General features: G+C 49.5%; 1 protein-coding gene across 1 annotated transcript in view; it reads right to left on the bottom strand.

Annotated features, from left to right (window-relative positions):
• The window catches only part of LOC138765380 (uncharacterized), a 118,269-nt gene that overhangs the window by 26,230 nt on the left and 66,967 nt on the right, over positions 1 to 25,072 (bottom strand). The window contains exons 26-41 of the mRNA XM_069942421.1: positions 24,369 to 24,604; positions 23,533 to 23,682; positions 19,360 to 19,510; positions 18,588 to 18,631; positions 17,959 to 18,424; positions 16,976 to 17,041; positions 15,292 to 15,457; positions 14,991 to 15,084; positions 14,763 to 14,883; positions 13,893 to 14,061; positions 13,476 to 13,548; positions 13,042 to 13,359; positions 12,077 to 12,352; positions 8,038 to 8,301; positions 4,228 to 4,503; positions 1,587 to 1,850 (exon numbers count right to left, since the gene is read on the bottom strand). Of these exons, the coding sequence (XP_069798522.1) occupies positions 1,587 to 1,850; positions 4,228 to 4,503; positions 8,038 to 8,301; positions 12,077 to 12,352; positions 13,042 to 13,359; positions 13,476 to 13,548; positions 13,893 to 14,061; positions 14,763 to 14,883; positions 14,991 to 15,084; positions 15,292 to 15,457; positions 16,976 to 17,041; positions 17,959 to 18,424; positions 18,588 to 18,631; positions 19,360 to 19,510; positions 23,533 to 23,682; positions 24,369 to 24,604 (3,134 nt within the window). The remainder of the gene's footprint in view (positions 1 to 1,586; positions 1,851 to 4,227; positions 4,504 to 8,037; positions 8,302 to 12,076; positions 12,353 to 13,041; positions 13,360 to 13,475; positions 13,549 to 13,892; positions 14,062 to 14,762; positions 14,884 to 14,990; positions 15,085 to 15,291; positions 15,458 to 16,975; positions 17,042 to 17,958; positions 18,425 to 18,587; positions 18,632 to 19,359; positions 19,511 to 23,532; positions 23,683 to 24,368; positions 24,605 to 25,072) is intronic.

Genomic DNA, 25,072 nt, shown 5'->3' with positions numbered 1-25,072 from the left:
GTCACCATTCTCAGCGGGGGTCTCACAACCCCCTTGGGGATGGGTCCACAGTGCATTTCAAGGTGTTTGTGGATGTTTTCCCTTAAGGTTCAGGACAATTTCATTGAGTTTGAAGAATCTCTGGTGAGCCCATCCTTAGAGAATGGTGTTCAGTTCTGGTTGCCTCAGTATAGGAAAGATGTGGAAGCTGTGGAGAGGGGGCAGAGGAAATTCACCAGGATGTTGCCTGGATTGGGAAACAAGTCTTGTGAGGCAAAGGTGGGACTTTTCCCTTTGGAGCATAGAAGGATGAGAGGAGACTTAATAGGGGTCCACAAGATTCTGAGAAGCGTCGAAAAGGTGGACCGTCTTCGGCTTTCTTCACAGGGCAGGAATAGTACAGACAAGAGGTCGTGTGCACAAAGTGCAGTGAGGGTTTAGGGGAGACATCAGGGGTACATTTTCTTTACACAGAGAGTTGTGGTGGCCTGGAATCCCTTGCCAGGGTTGGTGGTGGAGGCTGGAATATTAGGGGCATTTAAAAGCACATGATGGAAGATAAATAGAGGTTACAAAATATGGAGGGTTTAGTACATTTTCTTAAGAAATATATGGGCCAGCATAATATCGAGGGCTGAAGGGCCTGTATTGTGCTGTAGAGTTCTATATTCCTCATATGTTCATGGTTTCTCCTTTAGTAAATGTTAAATACGAACGACTTCATGTGCTCTGGAATCAGTAACCCACAGTTCTTATGCTCAGAATTAAAGTCCTGTTTTCACCTCACATAACAAAAATATCCTAGATTTAGTCAGTCGGAGAGACATGTGGTGGAAACTTACAACCACCGAATGTCCTTGAAGGATAGGAGAAACTGGAGTCCTCAGAGGAGACCCACGCAGACATGGGGAGAATGTGCATTATCTTGTTGAGCACTTTGGCTCTGTCCGCCTCAGTGGCACAGACATCCCAGTGGACATCCCACTTCAATTCCACATCCCATTCCCTTACTGACATGTCTGACCCTAGTCCCAAGCACAGCCAGATTGAGCCCACCCGCACTTCGGAGGAACCAATTCTGTCTGGGCACCCTCCAACTGGATGCATTAGCATCATTTTCTCCGGTTCCCATTAAGCAGCTCCCCCGCACTTCTTCGTCCTCCTGTGCCTTCCATCTAGGGGTAAAGCTCAAAGGTCAGTGGACACCGACATTGATGTAAAAACACAGAGCTGGAGAATCTCAGCAGGTCAAACAATGTCCTTTACATAACAAAAATAACTAATGGTTTGGGCTCGAGTTCCCTACCTTCTTCCTCCCATCACCTTCCCTATCTTGGTCTAGCCATTTGCATAAATGTGATCAATTCTTATCTCATCCCTTATCAGAGCCAATTAACCCCTTTTGCTGGTCTGGACTTATCCCCCATTGTCTGAATTCTGAGATTTATCTTTGACTCCTATGGGCGCTGCAAAGACCAGTTGAGTTCCCACAGCACTTCCGTGTTCCATCAGATTGTTTTCAGGTTGGTAGCCCATTGGGATCTGTTGATCTGGTTTTACACAAACACAGTCATCGAGAACAGAAGACAGAGAAACATATTACCTACCAACCACATTTATTTGCACAGTTGAGGCGCTGTACCTCTTCGTCAGATTGTTAAAGGCCAAACAGGTATAATTCCCCATGTCCCCGATAGAAACATTAGGTAGGAGAAGGTCCTTCCCAGATTTTTGAAGGGACACACCATCATAATACCAATGCAGGCCAGCGAGTGGGTTAGAGACAGCGGAACATGTGAGAGTGATGTTGCTTCCAGCACCGTGAACAGGGGTGGCAGGGTTAGTGGTGATATTCAGTTGTTCCGGTCCGTCTAAAATAAAAGCACAAATACAGGATTGCAGAAATGGAAAACGTAGCCGAGAACAGTGTGGGAGATGCGGAGCGTGAGGGGCCCATCACCATGGAAAGTGCAAACAAAGTGGTTTACTGCACGCGGATTCCTGCATTAAAACTGACGTGCATCGTCGCACCATCCAGGCGAGAGTTGCAGCCAATTTCTGGTCATTAACACCATGAAATCTCTCTTCACCCCAGCCTCGAGCTCAGAGCTCAACGGTGCACGTGAGAATCAATTCATTTCAGCCCGTGGTTGGCAGCTTATATGGAGTTTTTGGGGACAGTGGCGTTGTGGACAGCGAAGAAGGTTTTCTAAGCTCACAGAGGGATCTGGACCAACTGGAAAAATGGGCTGCAAAATGACAGAGGGAATTTAATGCAGGCGAGTGTGAGGTATTTTCATTTTGGAAGAACAAACCAAAGTAGAACACATAACGGTGAACGGTCAGGCACTGAGAAGTGCAGTAGAACAGAAGGGTCTGGGAATACAGGTGCATAACTTCCTGAAAGTGGCGTCACAGGTCGATAGGATGGTGAAGAGAGCTTTTTCCATATTGACCTTCATATTGAATATAGGAGTTGGGATATTATGGTAAAACACTCCAGATGTGGCCTCGCCAGTACTTTGTGCAGTTGTGGCATAACCCCCTTCTCCTAAATTCAATCCTTCCACCAATGAAGGCCAACGTTCCACTTCCCTTCTAGATAGCCTGCTCAGCCACACACCATCCTACAATGAATGTACAAGTCCTTCTGCACAGCAGCACATTGCAATTGCTTTCTATTTACATTATATTCTGATGAAAACAAGACGTGGGTGTCGCTGTGCACCAGTCATTGAAAGTGGGCATTCAGGTACAGCAGGCAGCGAGGTACGTTGGCATTCAGAGAAAGAGGATTTGAGTACAGGAGCAGAGAGCTTCCTCTGAGGCCGTTCAGGGCCTTGGTGAGACCACACCTGAAGTATGGTGTACAGTTTTGGTCTCCTTACCTGAGGAAAGTCACCCTGGCAATAGAGGGAGTGCAATGAAGGTTCACTAGATTGCTTTCAGGACGGCAGGACTTCAATATAAAGAAAGGCTGGATGGACTAGGCTTGCACTCGCTGGAATTTAGAAGACTGAGGGGGGCATCTTATAGAAACATAAAATTCTTAAGGGATTGGACCAGGCTGGACGTAGGAAGGTTGATCCTGGTGAGCGGGAAAACCGAAATCAGGGGTCACTGTTTAAGGATAAGGGGAACTCCTTTCGGACTGAGATGAGAATTTTTTTTTTCAGAGAGTGGTGAATCTGTGGAATTCTTTGCCATAGTAAGTATTTGAAGCCGATTCTTTATCTATATTAATGGAGTTAGATTTGCTCTTTGTGGATGGGATCAGGGGGTCTGGGGAGAAGGCAGGTACTGGGGAATGATCAAAATGAATGGCGGTGTTGACTTGAAGGGCCAAATGGCCTAGTCCTGCATCTAGTTTCTATGTTTCTAACCTCACATTTGCCAACTTTGTACTCCAACTGGCCTTTTGATTAATTTTTCCAGTTGGATTTGTCAAACTTATATCCCACAACTGCCAAGGTCGATTCGAACAGGCCTCACTTTCAAGGGTCCATTTCCTCATGCCTCGGTGGAGTGTGGTTATCACTGGGCCCTTGTAGAACATTCCAGCTCAGTACAGGCCCTTCGACCCTCGATGGTGTACCGACCCATATATTCCTACCTCAGAACCCTTGATGTTTTTTTCACCCATTTGCCTAAGAGTCTCTTAAACGCACCTAATGTTCCAGCCTCCACCACCATCGCTGGCCAGGCCCCAGCAACTTCCTGTGTAAAAACCTTACTCCTGATATCTCCCCTAAACTTTCTTCCTTTCACTCTGTAAACAGGTCCTGTGGTGATTGCCATTCCTACCCTGGGAAAAAGGTGCTAGCTGTCCACCCTGTCTATGCCTCTCAGAATCTTGTCAACCCCTATCAAGTCTCCTCTCATCCTTCTACGCTCCAAAGAAAAACGACCCAGCTCTTCAAACCTTGCCTCATAAGACATCTTTTCCAATCCTGGCAACATCCAGGTGAATCTCCTCTGCCCCCTCCCATAACCACCACATTCTTCCTGTCACGAGGTGACGAGAACTGAAAGTGCGGTCTCACCACAGAGTTGCAACAGGATCTCATGATTCTTGAAATCCATTCCCTTACTCATGAACCCCAGTGAACCCTAGGGTTTTTAACCATCCCCCCAAGCTGTGGGCAACCTTGAGGGACATATGGATTTGGACCCCCACCCTTCCTGGCATCCCTGCCGAGCAGGACTGCTAATACAATGGTTGGATTAAAGATGTTGCCGGCCACTTACAGTAAACCGTGAGATGAAATGGGTCACTTGTCTCCATGTTTATCACATTCTGTGCGATACAGGTGAATGGTCCATCTGTCCGTAAGACCTGATGAATAGTGAGCGTGCTGTTATCACCGTTCAGTCGAAGCCATCTGGTGGCATATACCATGATATTGCGTTCACGCCAATAGTAGGAGATCTCCGAGCCTGCTGCGGAGCACGTCAAAGTGACTGTGTCGTTGTACTCTATTAGGCTGCTGTCATTGGAGTTAATGGTGACGTTGGTTACAGGTTCTGTCAAAACACAGCAGGTTGGTTAGTGCCCAAAAACGAAGGTAAAAATCTGGAAGAGATAGACCCAGGTTGAATGAAAGATGAATTGGAGCAGCCATTCTCAATGGGGGTCTTACAACCCCCTTGGGGGTGGGGCCACAGTGCATTTTAATGTGTTCATGCTTGTTTTCCCTTAACATTCCCAAATTGTCTACAAACCATTGAGCTTAAAATATTTCTGGTGAGCCCATCCTTAGAGAATGGTGTTCAGTTCTGGTCCCCTCATTATAGGTAGGATGTGGAAGCTATGGAGAGGGAGCAGAAGAGACTCACCAGGATGCTGCCTGGATTGGGACACAAATCTTGTGAGGCAAGGTTAGCAATGTTAGCTAGAAGGATGAGAGGCGACTTAATAGAGGACTACAGGATACTAAGAGGTACACATAGGGTTTACAGCCAGCGCCTGTTTCCCAAGGTGGGATCAGCAAACACCAAAGGACTTGTGTACAAAGTGAATGGATGGAAGTTTAGGGGAGACAGCAGGGGTAAGTTTTCTTTACACGGAGAATTCAGGGGGCCTGGAATGCCTTACCAGGGGATGGTGATGGAGGTTGAAATATCAATGTCATTCAAAGGACTCTTAGACAAGCACATGGATGGAAGATAAATAGAAGGTTATGGGATAGGGAGGGTTTAGTACATTTTCTTAAGGAATATATGGGTCGGCACAACATCGAGGGCCGAAAGGTCTGTACTGTGCTGTAGAGTTCTATATTCTACATATGTTCATCGGTTTGTTTTCCTTTCGTAAATATTAAATAAGAATGACTTCTTGTGTTCTGAAATCAATAACCCTCATTTCTTATGCTTGTTTTCACCTCACACAAGAAGAATATTTTAGATTCAGTCGGTCGGAGAGAAGTGGGTTAGAAACCAACTAAACGTGACGGCTTCACAGAGAAGGTGGCCTATAAACTTTGAGCAGGGTCCTAAGGGGGCCTGTGCCAAAAATACATTTACGAATGACTAATCGGGAACAATATGATCTCTGTGATGGAGAACACGAATGTCTGAAATGCTGGCCATATTCCACACATCAAATGTGCGGCAAGAGTTAAGATTTGCATAAGCAGACCAGAGCCAGTGATCAGTGGCGTGCTTCAGGGACGGGTGTTGGGACCATTGTTGTTTGTCATCTCTATCAACAATTGGGATGATAACGTGGTCATTTGCATCAGCAAATTGATGGATGACACAAAGATTAGAGGTGTTGTGGACAGCAAAGAAGGCTCTCAAAGCTTGCAGAGGGATCTGGACCATTTGGGAAAAAGGCAGATGGAATTTAATGTGGACAAGTGTGAGGTGTGCATTTTGGAAGGACAAACCAAGAAAGGACATACACGGTGAATGGTCGGGCACTGACAGCACAGAAACAGGACTTTCGGCCCTTTCTTGTCTGCACCAAACTCTTATTCTACTTGATCCTACTGACCTGGGTGTGGACCATATCCCTTATCCCCTCACGTCTATGTACCTGTATGAATTTTTTCTTAAATGTCAAAATTAACCCCACGCTCACTCCACTCCCTGCGTTAACATGTTCCCATCAGGGACATCTCCCCTTTTATGCTTAACCCATGTCTTGCAGATTTTACCTCACCTACCCTGAGTGGAAAAAGCCTACCTAGATTTACTTTGTCTATCCCCCTCATAATTTTTAAAACCCTCTTCTCATTTTTCTACACTCTAGGGAAGAAACTCCTAAACTGTTTAACTTTTCCCAGTAACTCAGTTCGTTAAGTCTGGGCAACATCCTAGTAAATCGTCTCTGCCCTCTTTCTATCTGATTGATATCTTTCCTGTAATTCAATGACCAGAACTCCCAAATTTGGCCTCACCAATGTCTTAGACAACTTCACCATGACATCCCAACCCCCTTACTCAATACTTTCATTATGGATGCCCATGTGCCAAAAGCTCTCTTTATGACCCCGTCTACCTGTGACCTGTGACACCACTTTCAGGGAATAATGTACCTGTATTCCCAGAAAACCTTAGTTCGACCCCTACTTATAGCAGTCGCCCAAGCCAAATTCGCGCCATGTTCATCGCCTGCTGGAATTCAACCAGCAGATCATCAAGGAACTAACAAAAGGAAGGGACTTTCCACATCCCAAAGTTCAAAGTTTAAGAGTAGATCAATAAATGAGCTCGAGAGTTCAGGTGAAGAAGAAAGTCCCATATTCTGGTAAGATTCCCTGAGTCAAGGAGAAGCTGATGTGTTAAAAATTACAAATACGGACATGACTTTCTAACATCAAGATCATTTTTACAAAGCAACATTTGGATTGATCTTATTAACGCATTACATTTTTCATCTCACCGTATCAACCGCATACTTTTAACCTTTTAAATTTAGACATACAGCACATTAACAGGCCCTTCCGGCCCACAGGCCCCATACCCCAATTTACCTACAACCCCCCGTTTGAAGTGTGGGAGGAAACTGGAGCCCCCCCCCCTCCAAGGAAACCCACGCAGTCACGGGGAGAACGTATATCGCTTTGCTGAGCCCCCCGGCTCTGTCCGCCTTCAATGGCGTGGACCTCCCAGTGGCCAACCCACTTCAATTCCCCGTCCCATTCCCTCGCTGGCATGTCTGACCCTAGTCCAATGTACCGCCAGACTGAGCCGCCCCCCCACCCCCGCACACTGGAGGAACCAATTCCGTCTGACTGGATAGCATTAACATTGTCTCCTCATGTTCCCATTTAGCAAACCAGCACCCCCCCAACCCCCACTCCCCCTCCTTCTTCTTTCCCCTGTCGCCTTCCCTCCAGGGGTAAAGCACAAAAGTTGAAAGCTCAAAGCTGGAGAAACTCAGTTGGCCAAACAGTGCACTTCATGGAGCAAAGATACCACCAACATTTCGGGCTTGAGCCCCCTACCGTGATGAAGGCATCAAGCCCGAAATGTTAGTGATGTATCTTTGCTCCATGAAGTGCACCGTTTGACCTGCTGAGTTTCTCTAGCTTTGTGTTTTACTGCCTTTCCACCAGCTCTCTCTCTCTTTTTCTCCTTTTCCCTCTCTCTCCTTTCCCAGAGCCACAATCAATTCTCACACTTCTGATTGTATCCAATTCACACCCTTGGTTGGTCTGGACCCCTCCCCCAGTCTTTATTCAGATGCCTTCTTGTTCTTCTACCTAGAAGAAGCGCTCTGGCCCGAAATGTCGGTAATATATGGACCTATGGACGCTGCGAGACCACAGAGTTCCTCCAGTGTTTCGGTGTGTTTGTCAGAGCATACATACCCCTTACAGACAGCCCTGGGTTCAAACCCGGGTGGCAGGTGCTGTAGAACAGCAGTGCCAACCATTCTTGGCTATTATGAAATATTAACATGGCATACCATGCCTTTCCCAACATTGGACAATGCCATAGCAGGAAGGCTCCATGAATCTACATATACATTCTCTCATAGTTTTGCATATCTTTGCATAGTTTTACATATTCAAATCTAACAACTTTCCCCTCTCTCGATGTGGTACCTACCAAAGACAACGACGCTTCGTGTGGTAAAACGTGACCACTTGGTTGCATTGTTAAACGTCACGCAGATGTAACTGCCAGTGCGATTCGCGGTTAAGTCAGCCAGAACCAGCTGCCGCCCACTCCATAGATAAGATGAACCATTGAAAAGCCACGAGTATTTTGGAGCGGGGTTCGACACAGCTGAACAGGTAAAGGTCACGTTCGACCCCACAGAATACACCGCACGTTCTGGGCTAATGGATATCATTAGATTTTCTGGTCCATCTGAAACAAAGGCACAGTTGTTTGCAGAATTTCATGCAAAGCAGATGAGCTCAACGTCATTGTCCGACTGAGTCAAACGGAAGCCACTCCACCACTGAAGCTACCCGCTCACCACCGATCTCACCCCGTACAGAAGAACTACAGTTCCCTCTGTAATATTTGGATCCAAGACACCTTTTTGCCTTCTTATTTTCCCTCTGTGCACCACAGTTTTAAACTATTCACATGTAATTAAAGTGCACATTCCAGATTTTATTCATGGTTATTTCTACTCGTTTTGTTTTGACCATGTACAGCACTTTGTTTACATAGTCCGCTCATTTCAGGGCACCATAATGTTTGGGACATTTGGCTTCAGAGGAGTGCCTCGACGATCATGAAGGATCCACCCCGCCCAGCACATGCTCTGTTCTCGCTCCTGCCATCCGGAAAGAGGTGTTGGTGCCCAAAACTCCCCCCCCCACCAGGTTCGGCTTCCACCATCAGATTCCTCAACAACAACATCTTTTTGTTCTCTCTGTAAATACTCAGCTAAGTATAATTGTTTTATTGGTGCAGGTATAAAAGAGCTAGGCTTGCTTCTAAGCCCTTGATCACCTCTGGAGTCTGTACGATCCAGTGATCATTGAGGTGAAGAGGGGGAGAAAATTTCAGTTCTTGCGTGTCACTATCTCAGAGGATCTTTCCTGGACCCAACACATCAATGAAGAAAGCCCAGCAGTGGGTATGAGGGCGATCTGGCTGCAACATCTGTCTCCTTATTGATCGCTAGGGATGATTCTGCTGATCTGGCTGGTGAGGCGTGAGTCCCCCTTCCCTCACAGCTCCATGTGCATCCCTCCCAAAGCTCAATGCTCGGTCACAGAGGATGGCCCCCTAGAAGAAGACCGCTCCACCGGTCTAGGGTATAGGACGAGGCTACTCCCCTGCTAGTCTAAACCTCAAAGAAAGCCCAACAGCACCTCTACCTCCTTAGGGGTTGCCAGAGGTTTGGTACGACATCAGAACCCCTGGCAAATTTCGACAGAGGTGCGGCGGAAAGTGCGCTGACCGGATCTGTCATGGTCAGGTACAGGGGGACACCAATACCCCTGAGCATAAAGCCCTCCAAAAGGTAGTGGCCACACCCCAGGAACATCACAGGCGAAACCCTCCCTGCCGTCAAGAGCATCTACGGGGCACGCTGCCGTCAGAGAGCCGCGGCGACCATGAAAGGTCCACCCTGCCCAGTACACACTCTGTTCTCGCTCCTGTCATCAGGAAAGAGGTGTTGGTGCCCCAAGACTCACCCCAGCCCCACCAGGTTCAGCCTCCACTATCAGATTCCTCAACAACAAAGTCAGTTAAGGACTCTGATTTTACGCTTCATTGATTTTCTTTTTGTTCCCTCTGTATTGCGCAGTTTGTTTACATTCGTTAAGAAGAAATAGAGTACTGGTAACCTCTGTAATCGGAAAGGGACTGGTGATGGCAGAGAAATTCTCATCGTAATGAAGAAAAATCCACAAAGGCCCGTCTGACAGGTCAGAAACACTCTTCAGGAGGCAGGTATGGATATGTCAATAACGACTGTCTGCAGAACACCAGGAAAACTCGCTCTGCGATTACAGAGATAACCAGTACGCTCTTTCTTCTTAATGATGTTCTGAACTGTTGATTTTGGCTGATTCTCTCGCCGTCTTATTCCTGTTTTCCAGCTTCTTTGACTTTCACTGGGATAACTCTGTCCCTCGTGTTTAAAAATGGCAACTCCACACTCCAAAGGCGATCAAAAGCTTCGAAACCCAGCCACCTGCACCCATGACACAATCAAACATACCTGAGGACCCACAAACAAACACCTGTGAAGGCAAATGTCCCAAATATTATGGTGCCCTGAAATGAGGCATTAAAAGGACTGTAACTTCTGCCTGGTTGAGCTAAGATGTCTACAAATAACCTTGAATAAACTCTGGAATGTGCACTTTAATCGCATGTGAATTGATTGATTGAAAATTTAAAACTGTGGAGCACAGGGGCAAATTAAGGGGGGGGGGGGAGAGTGCCTTTGTTACGGGAGGGGGCCGCAGGTATGGAAAAGGCCCAAGTCAGTGAATGTTGGTCACTCGCGCAGATGGTGAAGGATTCTGCTTTGCCAAGGCAAGGCAGGCATGATCTGGAGATCATACTTGCTGGGCGGCGAGTCTCAGGGGCCAGGGCCACGTGAAAGAGAAGGTTGGGTGATGGTGGAAGGTCATCTGGTTGGAGGAGTTCGCTGGGAAAGATGCAGGGGGGCAATGTTTTGTCAGGGTCGTGGGGGTGGGAAACCTGAGCCAATTCCTCTGCAAGAATTAGAAATTGGTCGAGCGGTCAATGCAAGCTCAGGCCCACTGCCCGCCTGCCCCATTCCCTCGCTTACATGTCTGTCCATGGCCTCATGCACTGCCAGAAGGAACCCAACCCATCTGCAAAATGGGGAACAAACACATATTCCCTCTGGGTTCCATCCAACCAGATGTGAGGCCCCACCTTTCCCCACGCCTATTTCCTTACCCTGCATCCCCCTTCCCTGCAGCTCCCACCCCTTGTCTCTCTCACTCTCTTTCCGTGTCCTTCTTCATCTTTTCCTTTTGCAACCCCCCCCCACCACCTATCCCCTTTTCTCTGTTTCCGTTCCTCCAGCTCTGCATTTACAGAGCCACCTCCAACCTTCATCCCCCCGATTAATTCTCACCTTCCCTCTCCTACCCTTCTGTCCGTGCCGACCTGTTGGGCCTGCGCTCTTCCCCTGCCCCCTTTTACCTCTCTCGCCCACTCCCCCCCCCCCCCCCATCTTTTAATTCATGCATCTGCCTGCTTTTTGCTGATACCTTGGTGAAGGGCTCAGGCCCGAAACGTTGGTTATACATCTTCTGGACGCTGAGCGACCTGCTGAGTTTCTCCATTATCCCTTCCTTATCCACCTGCCAGTGCGACCGTGCTCCCCCCCCCCCCTCCACCGCTCCTCTCCCCTAGTATTTTATTCAGGCGCCTGCCTACATTTTGTTCATACCGTGATCTATCTTTATATTTGCTATATAAAGGACGCTGTTTGACCTGCTGAGCTTCTCCAGCGTCGTGTTTTTACTGCAACCGCGGTGTCTGCACTTTCATGTTTTCCCCCTGTCCTGATGGAGAATGTTCTTTTGATACGTGATTTGATTTCGCTTTTGGCTGGGGTTTATATTCCTTGAAGATATAGTTTCCATTTGTATAGAAAGCGGGCTCACTCTTAAGTTTTAAAAATAAACTGGATAGATACATGAATGGGAGAGGTGTGGAGGGTTATGGACTGGGCGTAGGACAGTGGGTCTGCTTTTGGCAGACTAGAAGGGCTGAATGGCCTGTTTTCTGTGCTGCAGCGTTCTATGGTTGAGAGGTGAAATATAAACATTGTTGCCGAACATGTTCAGGTGCAGCTATAAGGCTCCATCAAACGGTACGGGCAGATAAGAAAGAGAAAGGGAAAGAAAAGGAGAGGGGACAAGGGGAAATAAAGAGATGAATAAAGAGGGAAAGAGGAGGGCCAGAGGGGGATCAGCTGGACATGCGTCGTGAGGTTGTCCTTGGTCGTACAGAATTTAGAGCGGCTCTCAAACGGGACGGTGGAATTTTCTCCCGTTTCCCCGTCGACCAGAGGCGTTCAAACGGTTCGATCTAACCCCCTTCCCTGTGAAGTCTAGTGCAACGTCTCAGAACGGTAATGAGACACCAAACCGTCCGCAGAGCACAAGGCGGTCACCTCAGCGGCACTTACAGCTGACGTTTAAGAGGTAGGGATCGCTCGTGTTTTCATTCAACATGTTGGATGCACGGCAGGTGAATTCCTGGTCCGTTCTCAGCACCGCTGAGATGGTCAAGGAGCTATTGTCGCCACTCAGGGTGATCCTATCGCCAGCGCTGACCGTCTCATTGTCCTTAAACCACAGATATGAAACACCTGTCCCTCGTGCACTGCACATCAAATTCACTGTGTCATTGTGCTCTACAGGGTTGGTGTCATTGGAGGTGATAAGTGGCTTAGAAACAGGTTCTGTTCAAACAGCAGAGTGCAAATTACATATAACGTAGTGTACTAGACCACCCCCCCACCCCCCACCCCACAGCCAAAACGTTCCCAACCGACGAGACTATCGACAGGTGAACGCTGCCGTCGGGAGAGCAGCGGCGGCGATCATCAAGGGTCCACGCCACCCGGCACACGCTCCGTTCTCGCTGCTGCCGTCAGGAAAGAGGTGTCGGGGCCACAAGACTCGCCCCCACAAGGTCCAGGAACAGCCGCGCCCCCCTCCACCGTCAGAGATTCACTTTATTGATTTTGTCCCTCTGAGTGACCGTTTGTTCACATATGGAGTTGGGTACAGTTTTTTTTCCGCACTACTAATAAAGATAATACTACATTTAGAATAAAACCTACATGAAATTCTTTAACTTAAGGCGGACAGAGAGTTCCCACTTTGTCCAGCGCCCCTCACAGAAACCTACAGCACCCGGGGTTCCTCGACGGTCTCCCCTCCTGACCCCTGCTTAGCTTCCCAAGTCGGACAATCTCAGGCTATTCAGGCTTTATAAGTGTCTCGCCTGCAAGGGGGGGGGGGGGGGGGGGGAGTATCTCTGGGATGTGCGTGATGTTAAATGTACCCTGACAGTAAATCTGACCAGCTGAGAAACCCGTGCTGTTAAAATAAGTAATGTGATCGACCAGATCGACGTCTCACTCACCAATGACCAGCAGAGCGATGGTCGCTGTTTGCTGATCCCCGACCTCTGGAGTCATGGTCACGGTGTAATCCCCGCTGTCTGATGTGGTCACCGACTTCAGCAGGAGTGACCCGTTGGGGAGGAATAACTCAGCCCGTGAAGTGAACGCATTATCCACAACTATAGATGTACCGACCCACGTAACAACGGATGCCGCTTCGAAAGTCCAGTTCCCAATATTCACTTCCACTGACGGCCGCACCGAAAAGATCGCGTCGCCGCCTGCGGTGACATTGATCTGACTCTGGTTTGTGTGGATGGTCAAACCCTGCGACTCACCTGAGGGAGAGAAACTCGGCGTTAAGGGAGAAGGCGACACCGCTTCGCCGGACGAGCCCGGTCGCCCCTTGCGAGCTGCACCGCGGCTCCGCGCAAACCGAGAGAGCGATCCTCACCCCAGAGGATGAAGAAACAAGCGGCGAGCGCGGTGAGCGGCAGCCCCGCCATCCCCGAGAGAGAGAGAGAGAGAGAGAGAGAGAGAAAGAGAATGTGTCAAAGTGAGAGAAAAGGGCGGTGGGGGGGGGGCAGTGAGAGAGAGAGAATGTGTCAAAGTGTGAGAGAGGGCAGTGAGAGCGAGAGAGAAGCGCCTTGACCCTATTCACACTCGAACACAGAGCCGCTCTTCCTGGCCAGATGCGCGGGAGTCTGTGGTGAAGGGCGCTGATTGGTGCCGGCGGCGAGAAGGCAGAGGAGGTAGCAAATGGGGAGGGGCGGGGGGAAATGAAGTCCGTTCGGCCCCACGCCGCGCTTCTGCGATGCTTTGCCAACTTACCCAACACGCGAAGTGAACAGAGCCCGTCAGCGCAACTCACTTCCTCGGGAGTTGGTGGAGGTTGGAGCACGACCTCGGGAAACTTACGCAGAGCGCGTTGGGCCGAATGTGTCCGCAGACCTTTCGTCTTCGACTTCTGCAGAGGTGCGGTGAAAGGTGCGCTGACCGGCGGCCTCGTTCTGTCTGGTACCGAGGGGACATCAATGCCCCTGAGCGTAAAGGCCCTGTTAAAAAGTCACGGTCAAAACCATCCCCGCCGTCCAGAACATCGACGGGGGGAATGAAGCGCTGCCGTCGGGAAGAGCAGTGGCGATCATCAAGGATTTCCCCCCCCCCCCCCACCCAGGTTCAGGAACAGTTGCTTCCCCCCTCACCCCCCACCCACCCCCCCCCCCCTCCACCATCAGACCACTCAACTCAATCAGGGACTCTGACTTGTACACTTTATTGATTACTGAACATTTATTTTCAGTTTGTTTGCACTTTCCTCCCCTCTCACTGCCCTCTGAGCCCCGCCTCCACTTCTCCGACAAGTCGCTCTCAATTCATCGTCTTAAGTTCTTGATCTTCAACCAATTGATTCAGCCTCCGCCAGAGTGCAATGTCCATCCCCTCCTTCCGACAATCCCAACCAAGTTTGTTGTCATCCGATTGTACAAGTACAGCCCGATGAAACAAGGTCTCCGGTCCTCGGTGCAAAACACGCAGACACAAACCAGACATAATACACATACAGGACAAGTATTTTATCTCGGCAAATGAATCAATCAATATTGTTTCGTGAATCTGTGAGTCTTGTGTGTCTGTCGTTCTGCCAGAACTCACCTGAGCCCCGTTCTGGCACCTGCGTTTTTAAAAAAATGCAAAACAAACAAGTGGGGAATTTTAGCAGGTAGAACGTTATGTGTACCGGTCCGTAAACACGGTCTTTGAGGCCGTTGCTGGTGGGTGCAAGAGTGTTTTCTCATCGGCGTCCCGAGGTGGGGGAGGAAAGAGTTGGTTGTACCCGGAAAGATAGGCGCCTTCTTCCTCTGGCAGTTTCACAGGGATACCCGGCCAAGATTAGCGGCTGCTTGACCGGGAGGGCAGGGACGCTAACTCTGCTGCGGAGGTGCAAGAGGCCATCGATGAACCAAACGTTGCTCCCTCATCCCCGAAGTGCATTCGGGGCCTGGCGCAGAGGTCTGACGCGGGTTTTCCCGGGCATTGAAGGGCGCTCCTTGGTGCACAATCTAGTGGAACACAATAGTGCAGGTGGGACCTCACTGGACTGCACCACCTCTGACCTGATCAGCCTTGGATCTGGGCCCAGATGCAGACTATGTGCTGGATGTTTCAGGTTATTAAAGCCTTGAATCACTTGCTTGCTTGCTACATTTTAATATCCTATTTTAATAGCTGAAGGGCTCCACTCAGGATAATATCCGATGCAATTGGACCATCTCGTGTGCGAAGTCGATCTTCTCCCGCACCATCGGATTCCAGTTCTTGGTTCGCGCCCTCTTGGCGATGATGCCCTGCCGGCCTCGTGGAAGGGGCGACGGGCTGACATGCGGCTTGCCCGCACGGTATTGCAGCGTGCCGAGGGAGCGAGGTGGCGGAGATCTCTTGCGGGCAGCAGCTCGTCACAAGTCAAACCTTGCCCTGTTGGGCATGGCACATGGTGGCATTGGTAGAATTTGAGGCTGAAGGGCAAGTTTTCTCCAGATGGCTTGAGATCAGCAAAACCAATGAAATAGCGAGCTTCCTTATAAAGGGCAATGAAGGGTCGAGCGGTTATGTATGAATAACTCAGTTAAAGACATAGAACAGTGGTTTTCAACCTTGTTTCTCCCACTCACATTCCTCCTTAAGCAATCACAGAGCACCGATGGCAGAGGGATTACTTAAAGTGGGAAAGAAAAAGGTTGAGAACCCCTGACAGGCCTTTGTAAACCTACTTCAGAGCAATCTCATTTTCCCCACCTCACACCCTGTATTTTCCTTTCATTCATGTGCCAATCGAAGAATCTTGAATCCCCCTGTTGTTCCAGTCTTCACCACCACCCCCTGTAATATACTCCATGCACACACCACATTCTCTGTTTAAAACACCTCTGACGTGCCCCAAACTTCCCTTCCGGTATTTTTTTTTCCCTGTGGGTATTTGAGAAACGTTCTGGCTGTGTACCCTTATATAATGTTATTCCGTAATGTCTCATCCATCATCTCCAAAGAGAACAATCCTTTTAATTTTGAAAAAAAGCAATGCAGGATGAAACGCCGATGGTGGTGTGTGGAAAAGACTCTCTTCAGAACAGTTTCTATTGGACTTAGCTCTGAGATATAACTTGGTTTCCTGTCAGAGGGTTTTACAGAAACGGTTGTTCAGGCCGACAGTGATCCGATGGAGTATGGACTGAAAGAGCCACAAAAACTCTCGAAGCTCGAGAGGTAGTTAAAAAGGTGAAGTTTGGAGAAACAAGCAGAAACCAAATGATCTCCATTAACTATCTACAGTTTCCTACTCATTTTATCAACAATTTGCAGCACTGTCTGTTTACGACAACGTCCTTGAAAGGATCTCAAACCTTTGAACCTCAAAGTGTGTAGAAATAGGAGTTGAACTAGGGAACAATTCCTGAATGATGCTGGCCCAACCTCAGCCGGGACAGCACGGAGGCGGTTATTGACTCCAGGTATAGGCCGTTGCAAAACCATTTTTTTGCATCGGTTATACCTCATGCTGCAAAAAAAAATGACACAAGGTCAAAGTGGAAATCGGAGACTTGTGTTTTAGATGCGGTGTAGAAGCAGGAACACCTGTGCATTCGAAGTGGCCATGCACCAAGGTGAGACCCTTTTGGAGTAGAATTAGGGGGCATTTTGGAAAAAAAATAATCACAGAGGGTGGAATATCCACAGAACCCAGCCTTGCTCCTGCTACGGACGCGTGTCCACGATTGTCTGAACATCAAATCCAATTTGTGAAGGTTGCCTTGGTGGTGGCCAGGAAATGCATAATGGTTACCTGCCTCTCAGCCAACATGGAACTTGGAGAAGCAGGGCTGCGTTCCCCTGGAGAAAGTTACTTATAACATAAGAGGGGGGAGTGGCGCATTCGTGGAGGTGTGGCCGCCATACCTGTGGCACGTCGAAATGCAAGTGTGATTAGCCTTTCTCAACAGGAACAACTGGATCTCGCAAGCCCTGAAACACTGAGAACAAGGAGATGAAAATCCTGTCGGCTCCCCTCCCCCCCCCCCCTTTTTTAAATTTCTTCCCTTATTTATTTGCAATTATTATTAGTAATAATTGATTTTTATGCTTTTGCTTGGGTTGAATGGGAGATGGGGTGAACAACGGGGGTAGAGAAAGATGGGAAGGGGGAGGTAAAAGGGACTACTCGGCAAACAATGATCTGTAAAAGGGGAGGATTGTTCCCTTATGAGTCTGTAAAACTATAAATAAAATTTTCAAAAAAGATTGTGTTTCAGACCCTGCTAAATGAAATGTCTTGTGTCCTCGATGAAGGCTCCTGCCCTGCTGAAGTTCCACCTGATTACGGAGAAGCTGCAATGTCGGTTCTCTGTAAGGGGGTTCAGCTTTGCAACAAATGCCTTCAGAGATTATGCAACCCCCTCGCCAAGATTTACGCCCATAACTGAGCTGTTCACAAGCAATGGTCCCTCCAGGTTGGGCGTGCGCGCACTCGCACAAGCCGGACAGAGTGCGGGCACATGCAAATGCGCGGTCGTTCGCACATTTGTGTATGTTCCAGTGGTTCTCGACCTTTTTCTTTCCACTCACATCCCACTTTAAGTCGTCCCGATGCCAGCAGCACTGTGAAAATACTTTTCTTGAGAAAGATGGTCATTGGTCCATTTCCTTTGGCGTTCTGAAACCGTGCACATAATGAGTCAATTAGGGGTAATTAAAACCATGGATCTCGGAAATGGCAAGCATTTTGCCAACTCCAGCGTCTCAAGAAGTTAGCACAGCACCCCTGACGGCTCGTGTGAGCAGTTCCTTTGGTCGTCCAGCATTCTCGCTGCCCGTGGGAAGAAGCTGATCCTCAGCCTGGTGGTGTTGTCTCTGATCCTCCTGGATCTCTTCCCCGATGGCACGTGAGGGGTGGAAGGGAGCCCTCGATGATTTTGTGCACCCTCTTCAGACATTGATCCCGGTAGATCACGTTATTGTGGGGGAGAGACTGCAGTGACCCTCTCTTATGATCCTGTGGATTGACCTCTGATGCATTTCTCTGAAGCGACTGTCCCCGCACTGCGATGCAGCTGGCCAGGACGCTCTCAATATAGCTCCGGTAGAAGGTTGACATGATGGTGGCCGCTGGCCTTGCCCGATTCATTCTTCTCAGAAAATGCAGTTGGTGTTGTGCCTTCCCGACAGGTGCGGGAATGTTGAGTGTCCATGACAGGTCACTATTGAAGTGAACTCCAAGGAACTTTGTGCTCTCCGCTCCAGAATCCCACTGCTTCTGCCATTTGCAATCGACAATAAAAACAACTGATAGATTTATCAAACCCATTTTGATGGTAATCGTGTTGGATTTTGTGAGCTGTTGGCCTTCCCCTAATAAGAGAGTCTTGCAACTTCCTGAACATCAAGTCAGATGCCCCTTCTTGAGTTCTCAATTTTGCTCTCTTCCGCCTTTTCAAAGTAGAAAGGAACCCCCTCTCCATTCTAGTTCGGTGGGATCCTTGTCAGAATCTGTGAACGGTATCGTGGCCTCTACCTCCATGGAACCTCTTCAAAACCTGGAGATCCAGTTCTCCGGATCTGGGGTGTTACATCCCCCAATCGATTTCATATTTCTGAGCACGTTATGTGATCTGGTTCCTGTTTTGGTCCACACACGTTCTCAGCCAACAAAAATGTATTGATTTCCCCCATTTCCATGCTACAGGTCGAGGCGGCAGTCGGTCAAGGGTTGGGGGTGGGGGGGTTGGGGTGAGCTGACTGCCTGCCTGGGCTTATGTCTGAGCTGGCGCGGTGTCCGAGGGGAAGGTGGCCAAGTTCAGAGAACCAGGGCATGCTTGGTCGATACTGCTTCTTACAGCTTTTAATTGTAGCTTTGTGTGTGTTTGTATTTTCTAATGTTATAGTTCGAATAAAGTTTGAATGTATATAAACCACATTCTCTGGACCTCGGTGCAAAACACGCAAACACACAACCAGACATAACTCACGTACAGACAAATGCAGGACAAGTATTTCATTCATACAAATAAATAGTGTTTCACAAATATGAGAGTCTCAGAGGCTCAGTGTGAGCAGTTCCTTTGGTCATTCTGCAATCTCGCTGCCCGTGGGAAGAAGCTGTTCCTCAGACTCAGATTCTCTGGAGGCTCAGATCCTCCTGTATCTCTTCCCCGACAGGAGCAGCTGAAAGACACCGCACGTGGGGTGGAAGGGGGTCCTCGATGATTTTGCGCACCCTCTTCGGACAACGATCCCGGTAGGTCACGTCGACTGGGAGACCCAGCGACCCTCTCTGCCGCTCTTACCGTCCTGTGGATTGATCTCCAATCCATTTCTCTGCAGCGACTGTACCCACCCAGTGATGTAGCCGGCCAGGAGGCTGTAGAAGGTTGACATGACGGTGGCCGGTGGCCTGGCCCGACTCAATCTTCTCATGGAGTGCAGTCACTGTTGCACCTTCCCGACAGGTGAGGAGATGTTGAGATGGTCATGTTTCTTTTCTTCTTTTTTCTTTGGCTTGGTTTCGCGGACGAAGATTTATGGAGGGGGTAAAAAAGTCCACGTCAGCTGCAGGCTCGTTTGTGGCTGACAAGTCCGATGTGGGACAGGCAGACACGATTGCAGCGGTTGCAAGGGAAAATTGGTTGGTTGGGGTTGGGTGTTGGGTTTTTCCTCCTTTGCCTTTTGTCAGTGAGGTGGGCTCTGCGGTCTTCTTCAAAGGAGGTTGCTGCCCGCCAAACTGTGAGGCGCCAAGATGCACGGTTTGAGGCGTTATCAGCCCACTGGCGGTGGTCAATGTGGCAGGCACTAAGAGATTTCTTTAGGCAGTCCTTGTACCTTTTCTTTGGTGCACCTCTGTCACGGTGGCCAGTGGAGAGCTCGCCATATAATACGATCTTGGGAAGGCGATGGTCCTCCATTCTGGAGACGTGACCCATCCAGCGCAGCTGGATCTTCAGCAGCGTGGACTCGATGCTGTCGACCTCTGCCATCTCGAGTACTTCGACGTTAGGGATGAAAGCGCTCCAATGGATGTTGAGGATGGAGCGGAGACAACGCTGGTGGAAGCGTTCTAGGAGCCGTAGGTGGTGCCGGTAGAGGACCCATGATTCGGAGCCGAACAGGAGTGTGGGTATGACAACGGCTCTGTATACGCTTATCTTTGTGAGGTTTTTCAGTTGGTTGTTTTTCCAGACTCTTTTGTGTAGTCTTCCAAAGGCGCTATTTGCCTTGGCGAGTCTGTTGTCTATCTCATTGTCGATCCTTGCATCTGATGAAATGGTGCAGCCGAGATAGGTAAACTGGTTGACCGTTTTGAGTTTTGTGTGCCCGATGGAGATGTGGGGGGGCTGGTAGTCATGGTGGGGAGCTGGCTGATGGAGGACCTCAGTTTTCTTCAGGCTGACTTCCAGGCCAAACATTTTGGCAGTTTCCGCAAAGCAGGACGTCAAGCGCTGAAGAGCTGGCTCTGAATGGGCAACTAAAGCGGCATCGTCTGCAAAGAGTAGTTCACGGACAAGTTGCTCTTGTGTCTTGGTGTGAGCTTGCAGGCGCCTCTGATTGAAGAGACTGCCATCCGTGCGGTACCGGATGTAAACAGCGTCTTCATTGTTGGGGTCTTTCATGGCTTGGTTCAGCATCATGCTGAAGAAGATTGAAAAGAGGGTTGGTGCGAGAACACAGCCTTGCTTCACGCCATTGTTAATGGAGAAGGGTTCAGAGAGCTCATTGCTGTATCTGACCCGACCTTGTTGGTTTTCGTGCAGTTGGATAGTCATGTTGAGGAACTTTGGGGGACATCCGATGCGCTCTAGTATTTGCCAAAGCCCTTTCCTGCTCACGGTGTCGAAGGCTTTGGTGAGGTCAACAAAGGTGATGTAGAGTCCTTTGTTTTGTTCTCTGCACTTTTCTTGGAGCTGTCTGAGGGCAAAGACCATGTCAGTAGTTCCTCTGTTTGCGCGAAAGCCGCACTGTGATTCTGGGAGAATATTCTCGGCGACACTAGGTATTATTCTATTTAGTAGAATCCTAGCGAAGATTTTGCCTGCAATGGAGAGCAACGTGATTCCCCTGTAGTTTGAGCAGTCTGATTTCTCGCCTTTGTTTTTGTACAGGGTGATGATGGTGGCATCACGAAGATGTTTCACTCCTGCAGTAACGGCCTTCCGCCTGCGGTCTGCGCTGTTGCACTGTCAGCCTCGGTCATTGACTCTTCTTTCTTCTTTGGCTTGGCTTCGCGGACGAAGATTTATGGAGGGGGTAAAAGTCCACGTCAGCTGCAGGCTCGTTTGTGGCTGACAAGTCTGATGCGGGACAGGCAGACATGGTTGCAGCGGTTGCAGGGGAAAATTGGTTGGTTGGGGTTGGGTGTTGGGTTTTTCCTCCTTTGTCTTTTGACAGTGAGGTGGGCTCTGCGGTCTTCTTCAAAGAGGTTGCTAGCCCGCCGAACTGTGAGGCGCCAAGATGCACGGTTTGAGGCGATATCAGCCCACTGGCGGTCGTCAATGTGGCAGGCACCAAGAGATTTCTTTAGGCAGTCCTCGTACCTCTTCTTTGGTGCACCTCTGTCACGGTGGCCAGTGGAGAGCTCGCCATATAACACGATCTTGGGAAGGCGATGGTCCTCCATTCTGGAGACGTGACCTACCCAACACAGTTGGATCTTCAGCAGCGTGGATTCGATGCTGTCGGCCTCTGTCATCTCGAGTACTTCGATGTTAGGGATGAAGTTGCTCCAATGAATGTTGAGGATGGAGTGGAGACAACGCTAGTGGAAGCATTGTAGGAGCCGTAGGTGATGCTGGTAGAGGACCCATGATTCGGAGCCGAACAGGAGTGTGGGTATGACAACGGCTCTGTATACGCTAATCTTTGTGAGGTTTTTCAGTTGGTTGTTTTTCCAGACTCTTTTGTGTAGTCTTCCAAACGCGCTATTTGCCTTGGCGAGTTTGTTGTCTATCTCGTTATCGATCCTTGCATCCGATGAAATGGTGCAGCCGAGATAGGTAAACTGGTTGACCGTTTTGAGTTTTGTGTGCCCGATGGAGATGTGGGGGGGCTGGTAGTCATGGTGGGGAGCTGGCTGATAGAGGACCTCAGTTTTCTTCAGGCTGACTTCCAGGCCAAACATTTTCCGCAAAGCAGGACGTCAAGCGCTGAGAGCTGGCTCTGAATGGGCAACTAAAGGCGGCATCATCTGCAAAGCGTAGTTCACGGACAAGTTGCTCTTGTGTCTTGGTGTGAGCTTGCAGGCGCCTCTGATTGAAGAGACTGCCATCTGAACAGGCGCCTCCTGTTGGAGCTCTGTGCAGAACTGCGGCTTGTCATTACAAACACCCTTTTTCAGCAGAGGGACAGCCTGAAGACTACCTGGATGCATCTCCGATCCAAACACTGGCACCATCCTGGACTACGTCCTGGTGCGAGAAAGAGACAAACGAGATGTGCTCCACACCAGGGTCATGCCCAGCGCGGAATACCACACTGACCACCGGCTGGTTCGCTGCAAGCTCAACCTCACTTCAAGCCAAAGTCCAGGAACAGTAAAGCCCCCAGAAAGAGGTTCAATGTTGGAAACCTGCAGTCAGACGAAGTGAGAGGAAACTTCCAGGCAAACCTCAAAGCAAAGCTCGAGGATGCAATCCGCCTCACGGACTCATCCCCTGAAACCCTCTGGGATCAGCTGAAGACTACCATACTGCAATCCACTGAAGAGGTACTGGCTTCTCCTCCAGGAAAAACAAGGACTGGTTCGATGAAACAACCAGGAAAATCCAGGAGCTGCTGACAAAGAAGCGAGCTGCCCACCAGGCTCACCTTGCAAAGCCATCCTGGCCAGAGAAGAAACAAGCCTTCCGTCGCACATGCAGCCATCTTCTCAGCGCAAACTCTGGGAGATCCAAAATGAGTGGTGGACGAGCCTCGCCAAACGAACCCAGCTCAGCGCGGACATTGGTGACTTCAGGGATTTTTACGAGGCTCTCAAGGCTGCGTATGGCCCCTCACCCCAGGTCCAAAGCCCCACTGCGCAGCTCAGACGGCAAAGTCCTCCTCAGCGACAAGATCTCCATCCTCAACCGATGGTCAGAACACTTCCAATCTCTTTTCAGTGCCCAACCGCTCAGTCCAAGAATCTGCCCTGCTCCCAGTTCCCTCAACAGCCCCTAAGGCTAGAGCTGGATGAGGTCCTCACCCGGGAAGAGACATATAAGGCAATTGAACAACTGAAAAGTGGCAAAGCAGCAGGTATGGATGGAATCCCCCAGAGGTCTGGAAGGCTGCAGCAAAAACTCTGCATGCCAAAACTGCATGAGTTTTTCAAGCTCTGCTGGGACCAAGGAAAGCTGCCTCAGGACCATTGACTAATACAATGACTTCTAACCTGATCCCACCGCCTCCCCTCCTCCGCCTTCCACAGGGACCGCTCCCTTGTCCACTCCTGCCCCCCCCCCCCACCAATTGTCCCCTCGGCACCTTACTGTCGTGACTGCAGGGGATGCTCCACCTGCGTCTGCCCCTCCTCCTTCGCCGCCATTCGGGGCGCACCTTCCAAGTGAAGCGACACTTCACTTGTGGGTCATCTGCTGCATCCGGCACTCCCGCTGTGGTCTCCGATAACATCGGAGAGGCTGAACGCAGACAGGGTGATCGCTTCGTTGAGTGCCTCGGCTTTGTCCGCCGCAATAGAGGGCCCACCCATTGGAGCAGAGGAGCAGAAATAGGCCATTTGACCATTGAGTCTTCCCCATCATGAGCTAATCCATTCTCCCACTCAGCCCCACTGCCCTGGACTTCTCCACATTACTCTTTACGCCTGGCTAATCAGAAACCTGTTAATCTCTGCCTTAAATATACCTAATGATCCGGCCTCCACAACAGATTCCTTAGATTCACCTCTGGCTGAAGAAATACCTCTGCATCTCTGTTCTAAGTGGATGACCTTCAATCCTGAAGTTATGCCTCTTGTCCTGGACTCTCCACTGTGGGGAAACAATCTACCCTATCCACGACATTCAAAATGTTTCAATGAGATCCCCCCTCATTCTCCTAAATTCCCATGAGAACAGGGGCCAAGAGCTGTCAAACGCTCCTTATATTATGACCCTTTCATTCCAGGAATCATCCTTGTGAACCTCCTCTGAACTCTCGCCAATATCAGTATGTCCTTTCTTCAATGAGGAGCCCAAAACTGCTTCACAATACTCCAGGTGAGATTCCATTAGTGGCCCTTATAAAGCCTCAACATCACATCCCCGCTCCTATATTCGATTCCTCTTGAAATGAACGCCGATGGACTCTGCCTCTCTTTGCCAACAGGAGTAGGGGGGAAGGTACCACGTGCTAGATGGGAGGGGTCCTCGCTGATTTTGCATGCCCTCTTTCAAGAATTGCCCAGGTAAATTCCATCGATGCTGGGGTGAGGCAACCCTAGGGATCCTCTCTGCCACTTTTATGGTCCTGTGAATCAACCCCAGATCCAATGCTAATTTTCGTGTCTCCCTCCTTCGCCCTTCACAGGCCCCATCCTCTTCAGTCAATGTGTATTTAAATCTAGATTTCAGACATCACATACAACCCTGAGATTCTTTTTCCCTGTGGGCCAGGCAGTGTAAAAACAAACTCCACACAGCGTATATGTAAACAAATATAGAAATGTTAACAGAAAAAGAAATGTGAACAGACTGACTGTTCAAGGTTGGCAGGTGTCCAAACAAAAAGTTGGGGGGGTGGGAGAAGGGGAGGGTGGGTGGAGCAGCACTATCCCAAAGGGCAGGAAGTAATAGGTGGGCATAGGAGCAAGCAGGGGGAGGAGGGATGGCTTGGTGAACAGGGCAACACGGTTGGTGCAAGCGGTCAGCACACAGCCTTTACAGCACCAGCAATCAGGACCGAGGTTCGGATCCCGTACTGTCTGTAAGGAGTTTGCACATTCTCCCCCGTGTCTGCGTGGGTTTGCCCCCCCCCCCAACCCACCGCCAGGGGCTCCGTTTTCCTCCCACCTTTCAAAATGTACCAGAA

The sequence above is a fragment of the Narcine bancroftii genome, chromosome 5 (genome assembly GCF_036971445.1).
Source record: "Narcine bancroftii isolate sNarBan1 chromosome 5, sNarBan1.hap1, whole genome shotgun sequence".
Taxonomy (NCBI): Eukaryota; Metazoa; Chordata; class Chondrichthyes; order Torpediniformes; family Narcinidae; genus Narcine; species Narcine bancroftii.
The sequence above is the reverse complement of the archived record's forward strand: the minus strand, read 5'-3'. Positions and strand labels throughout refer to the sequence as shown.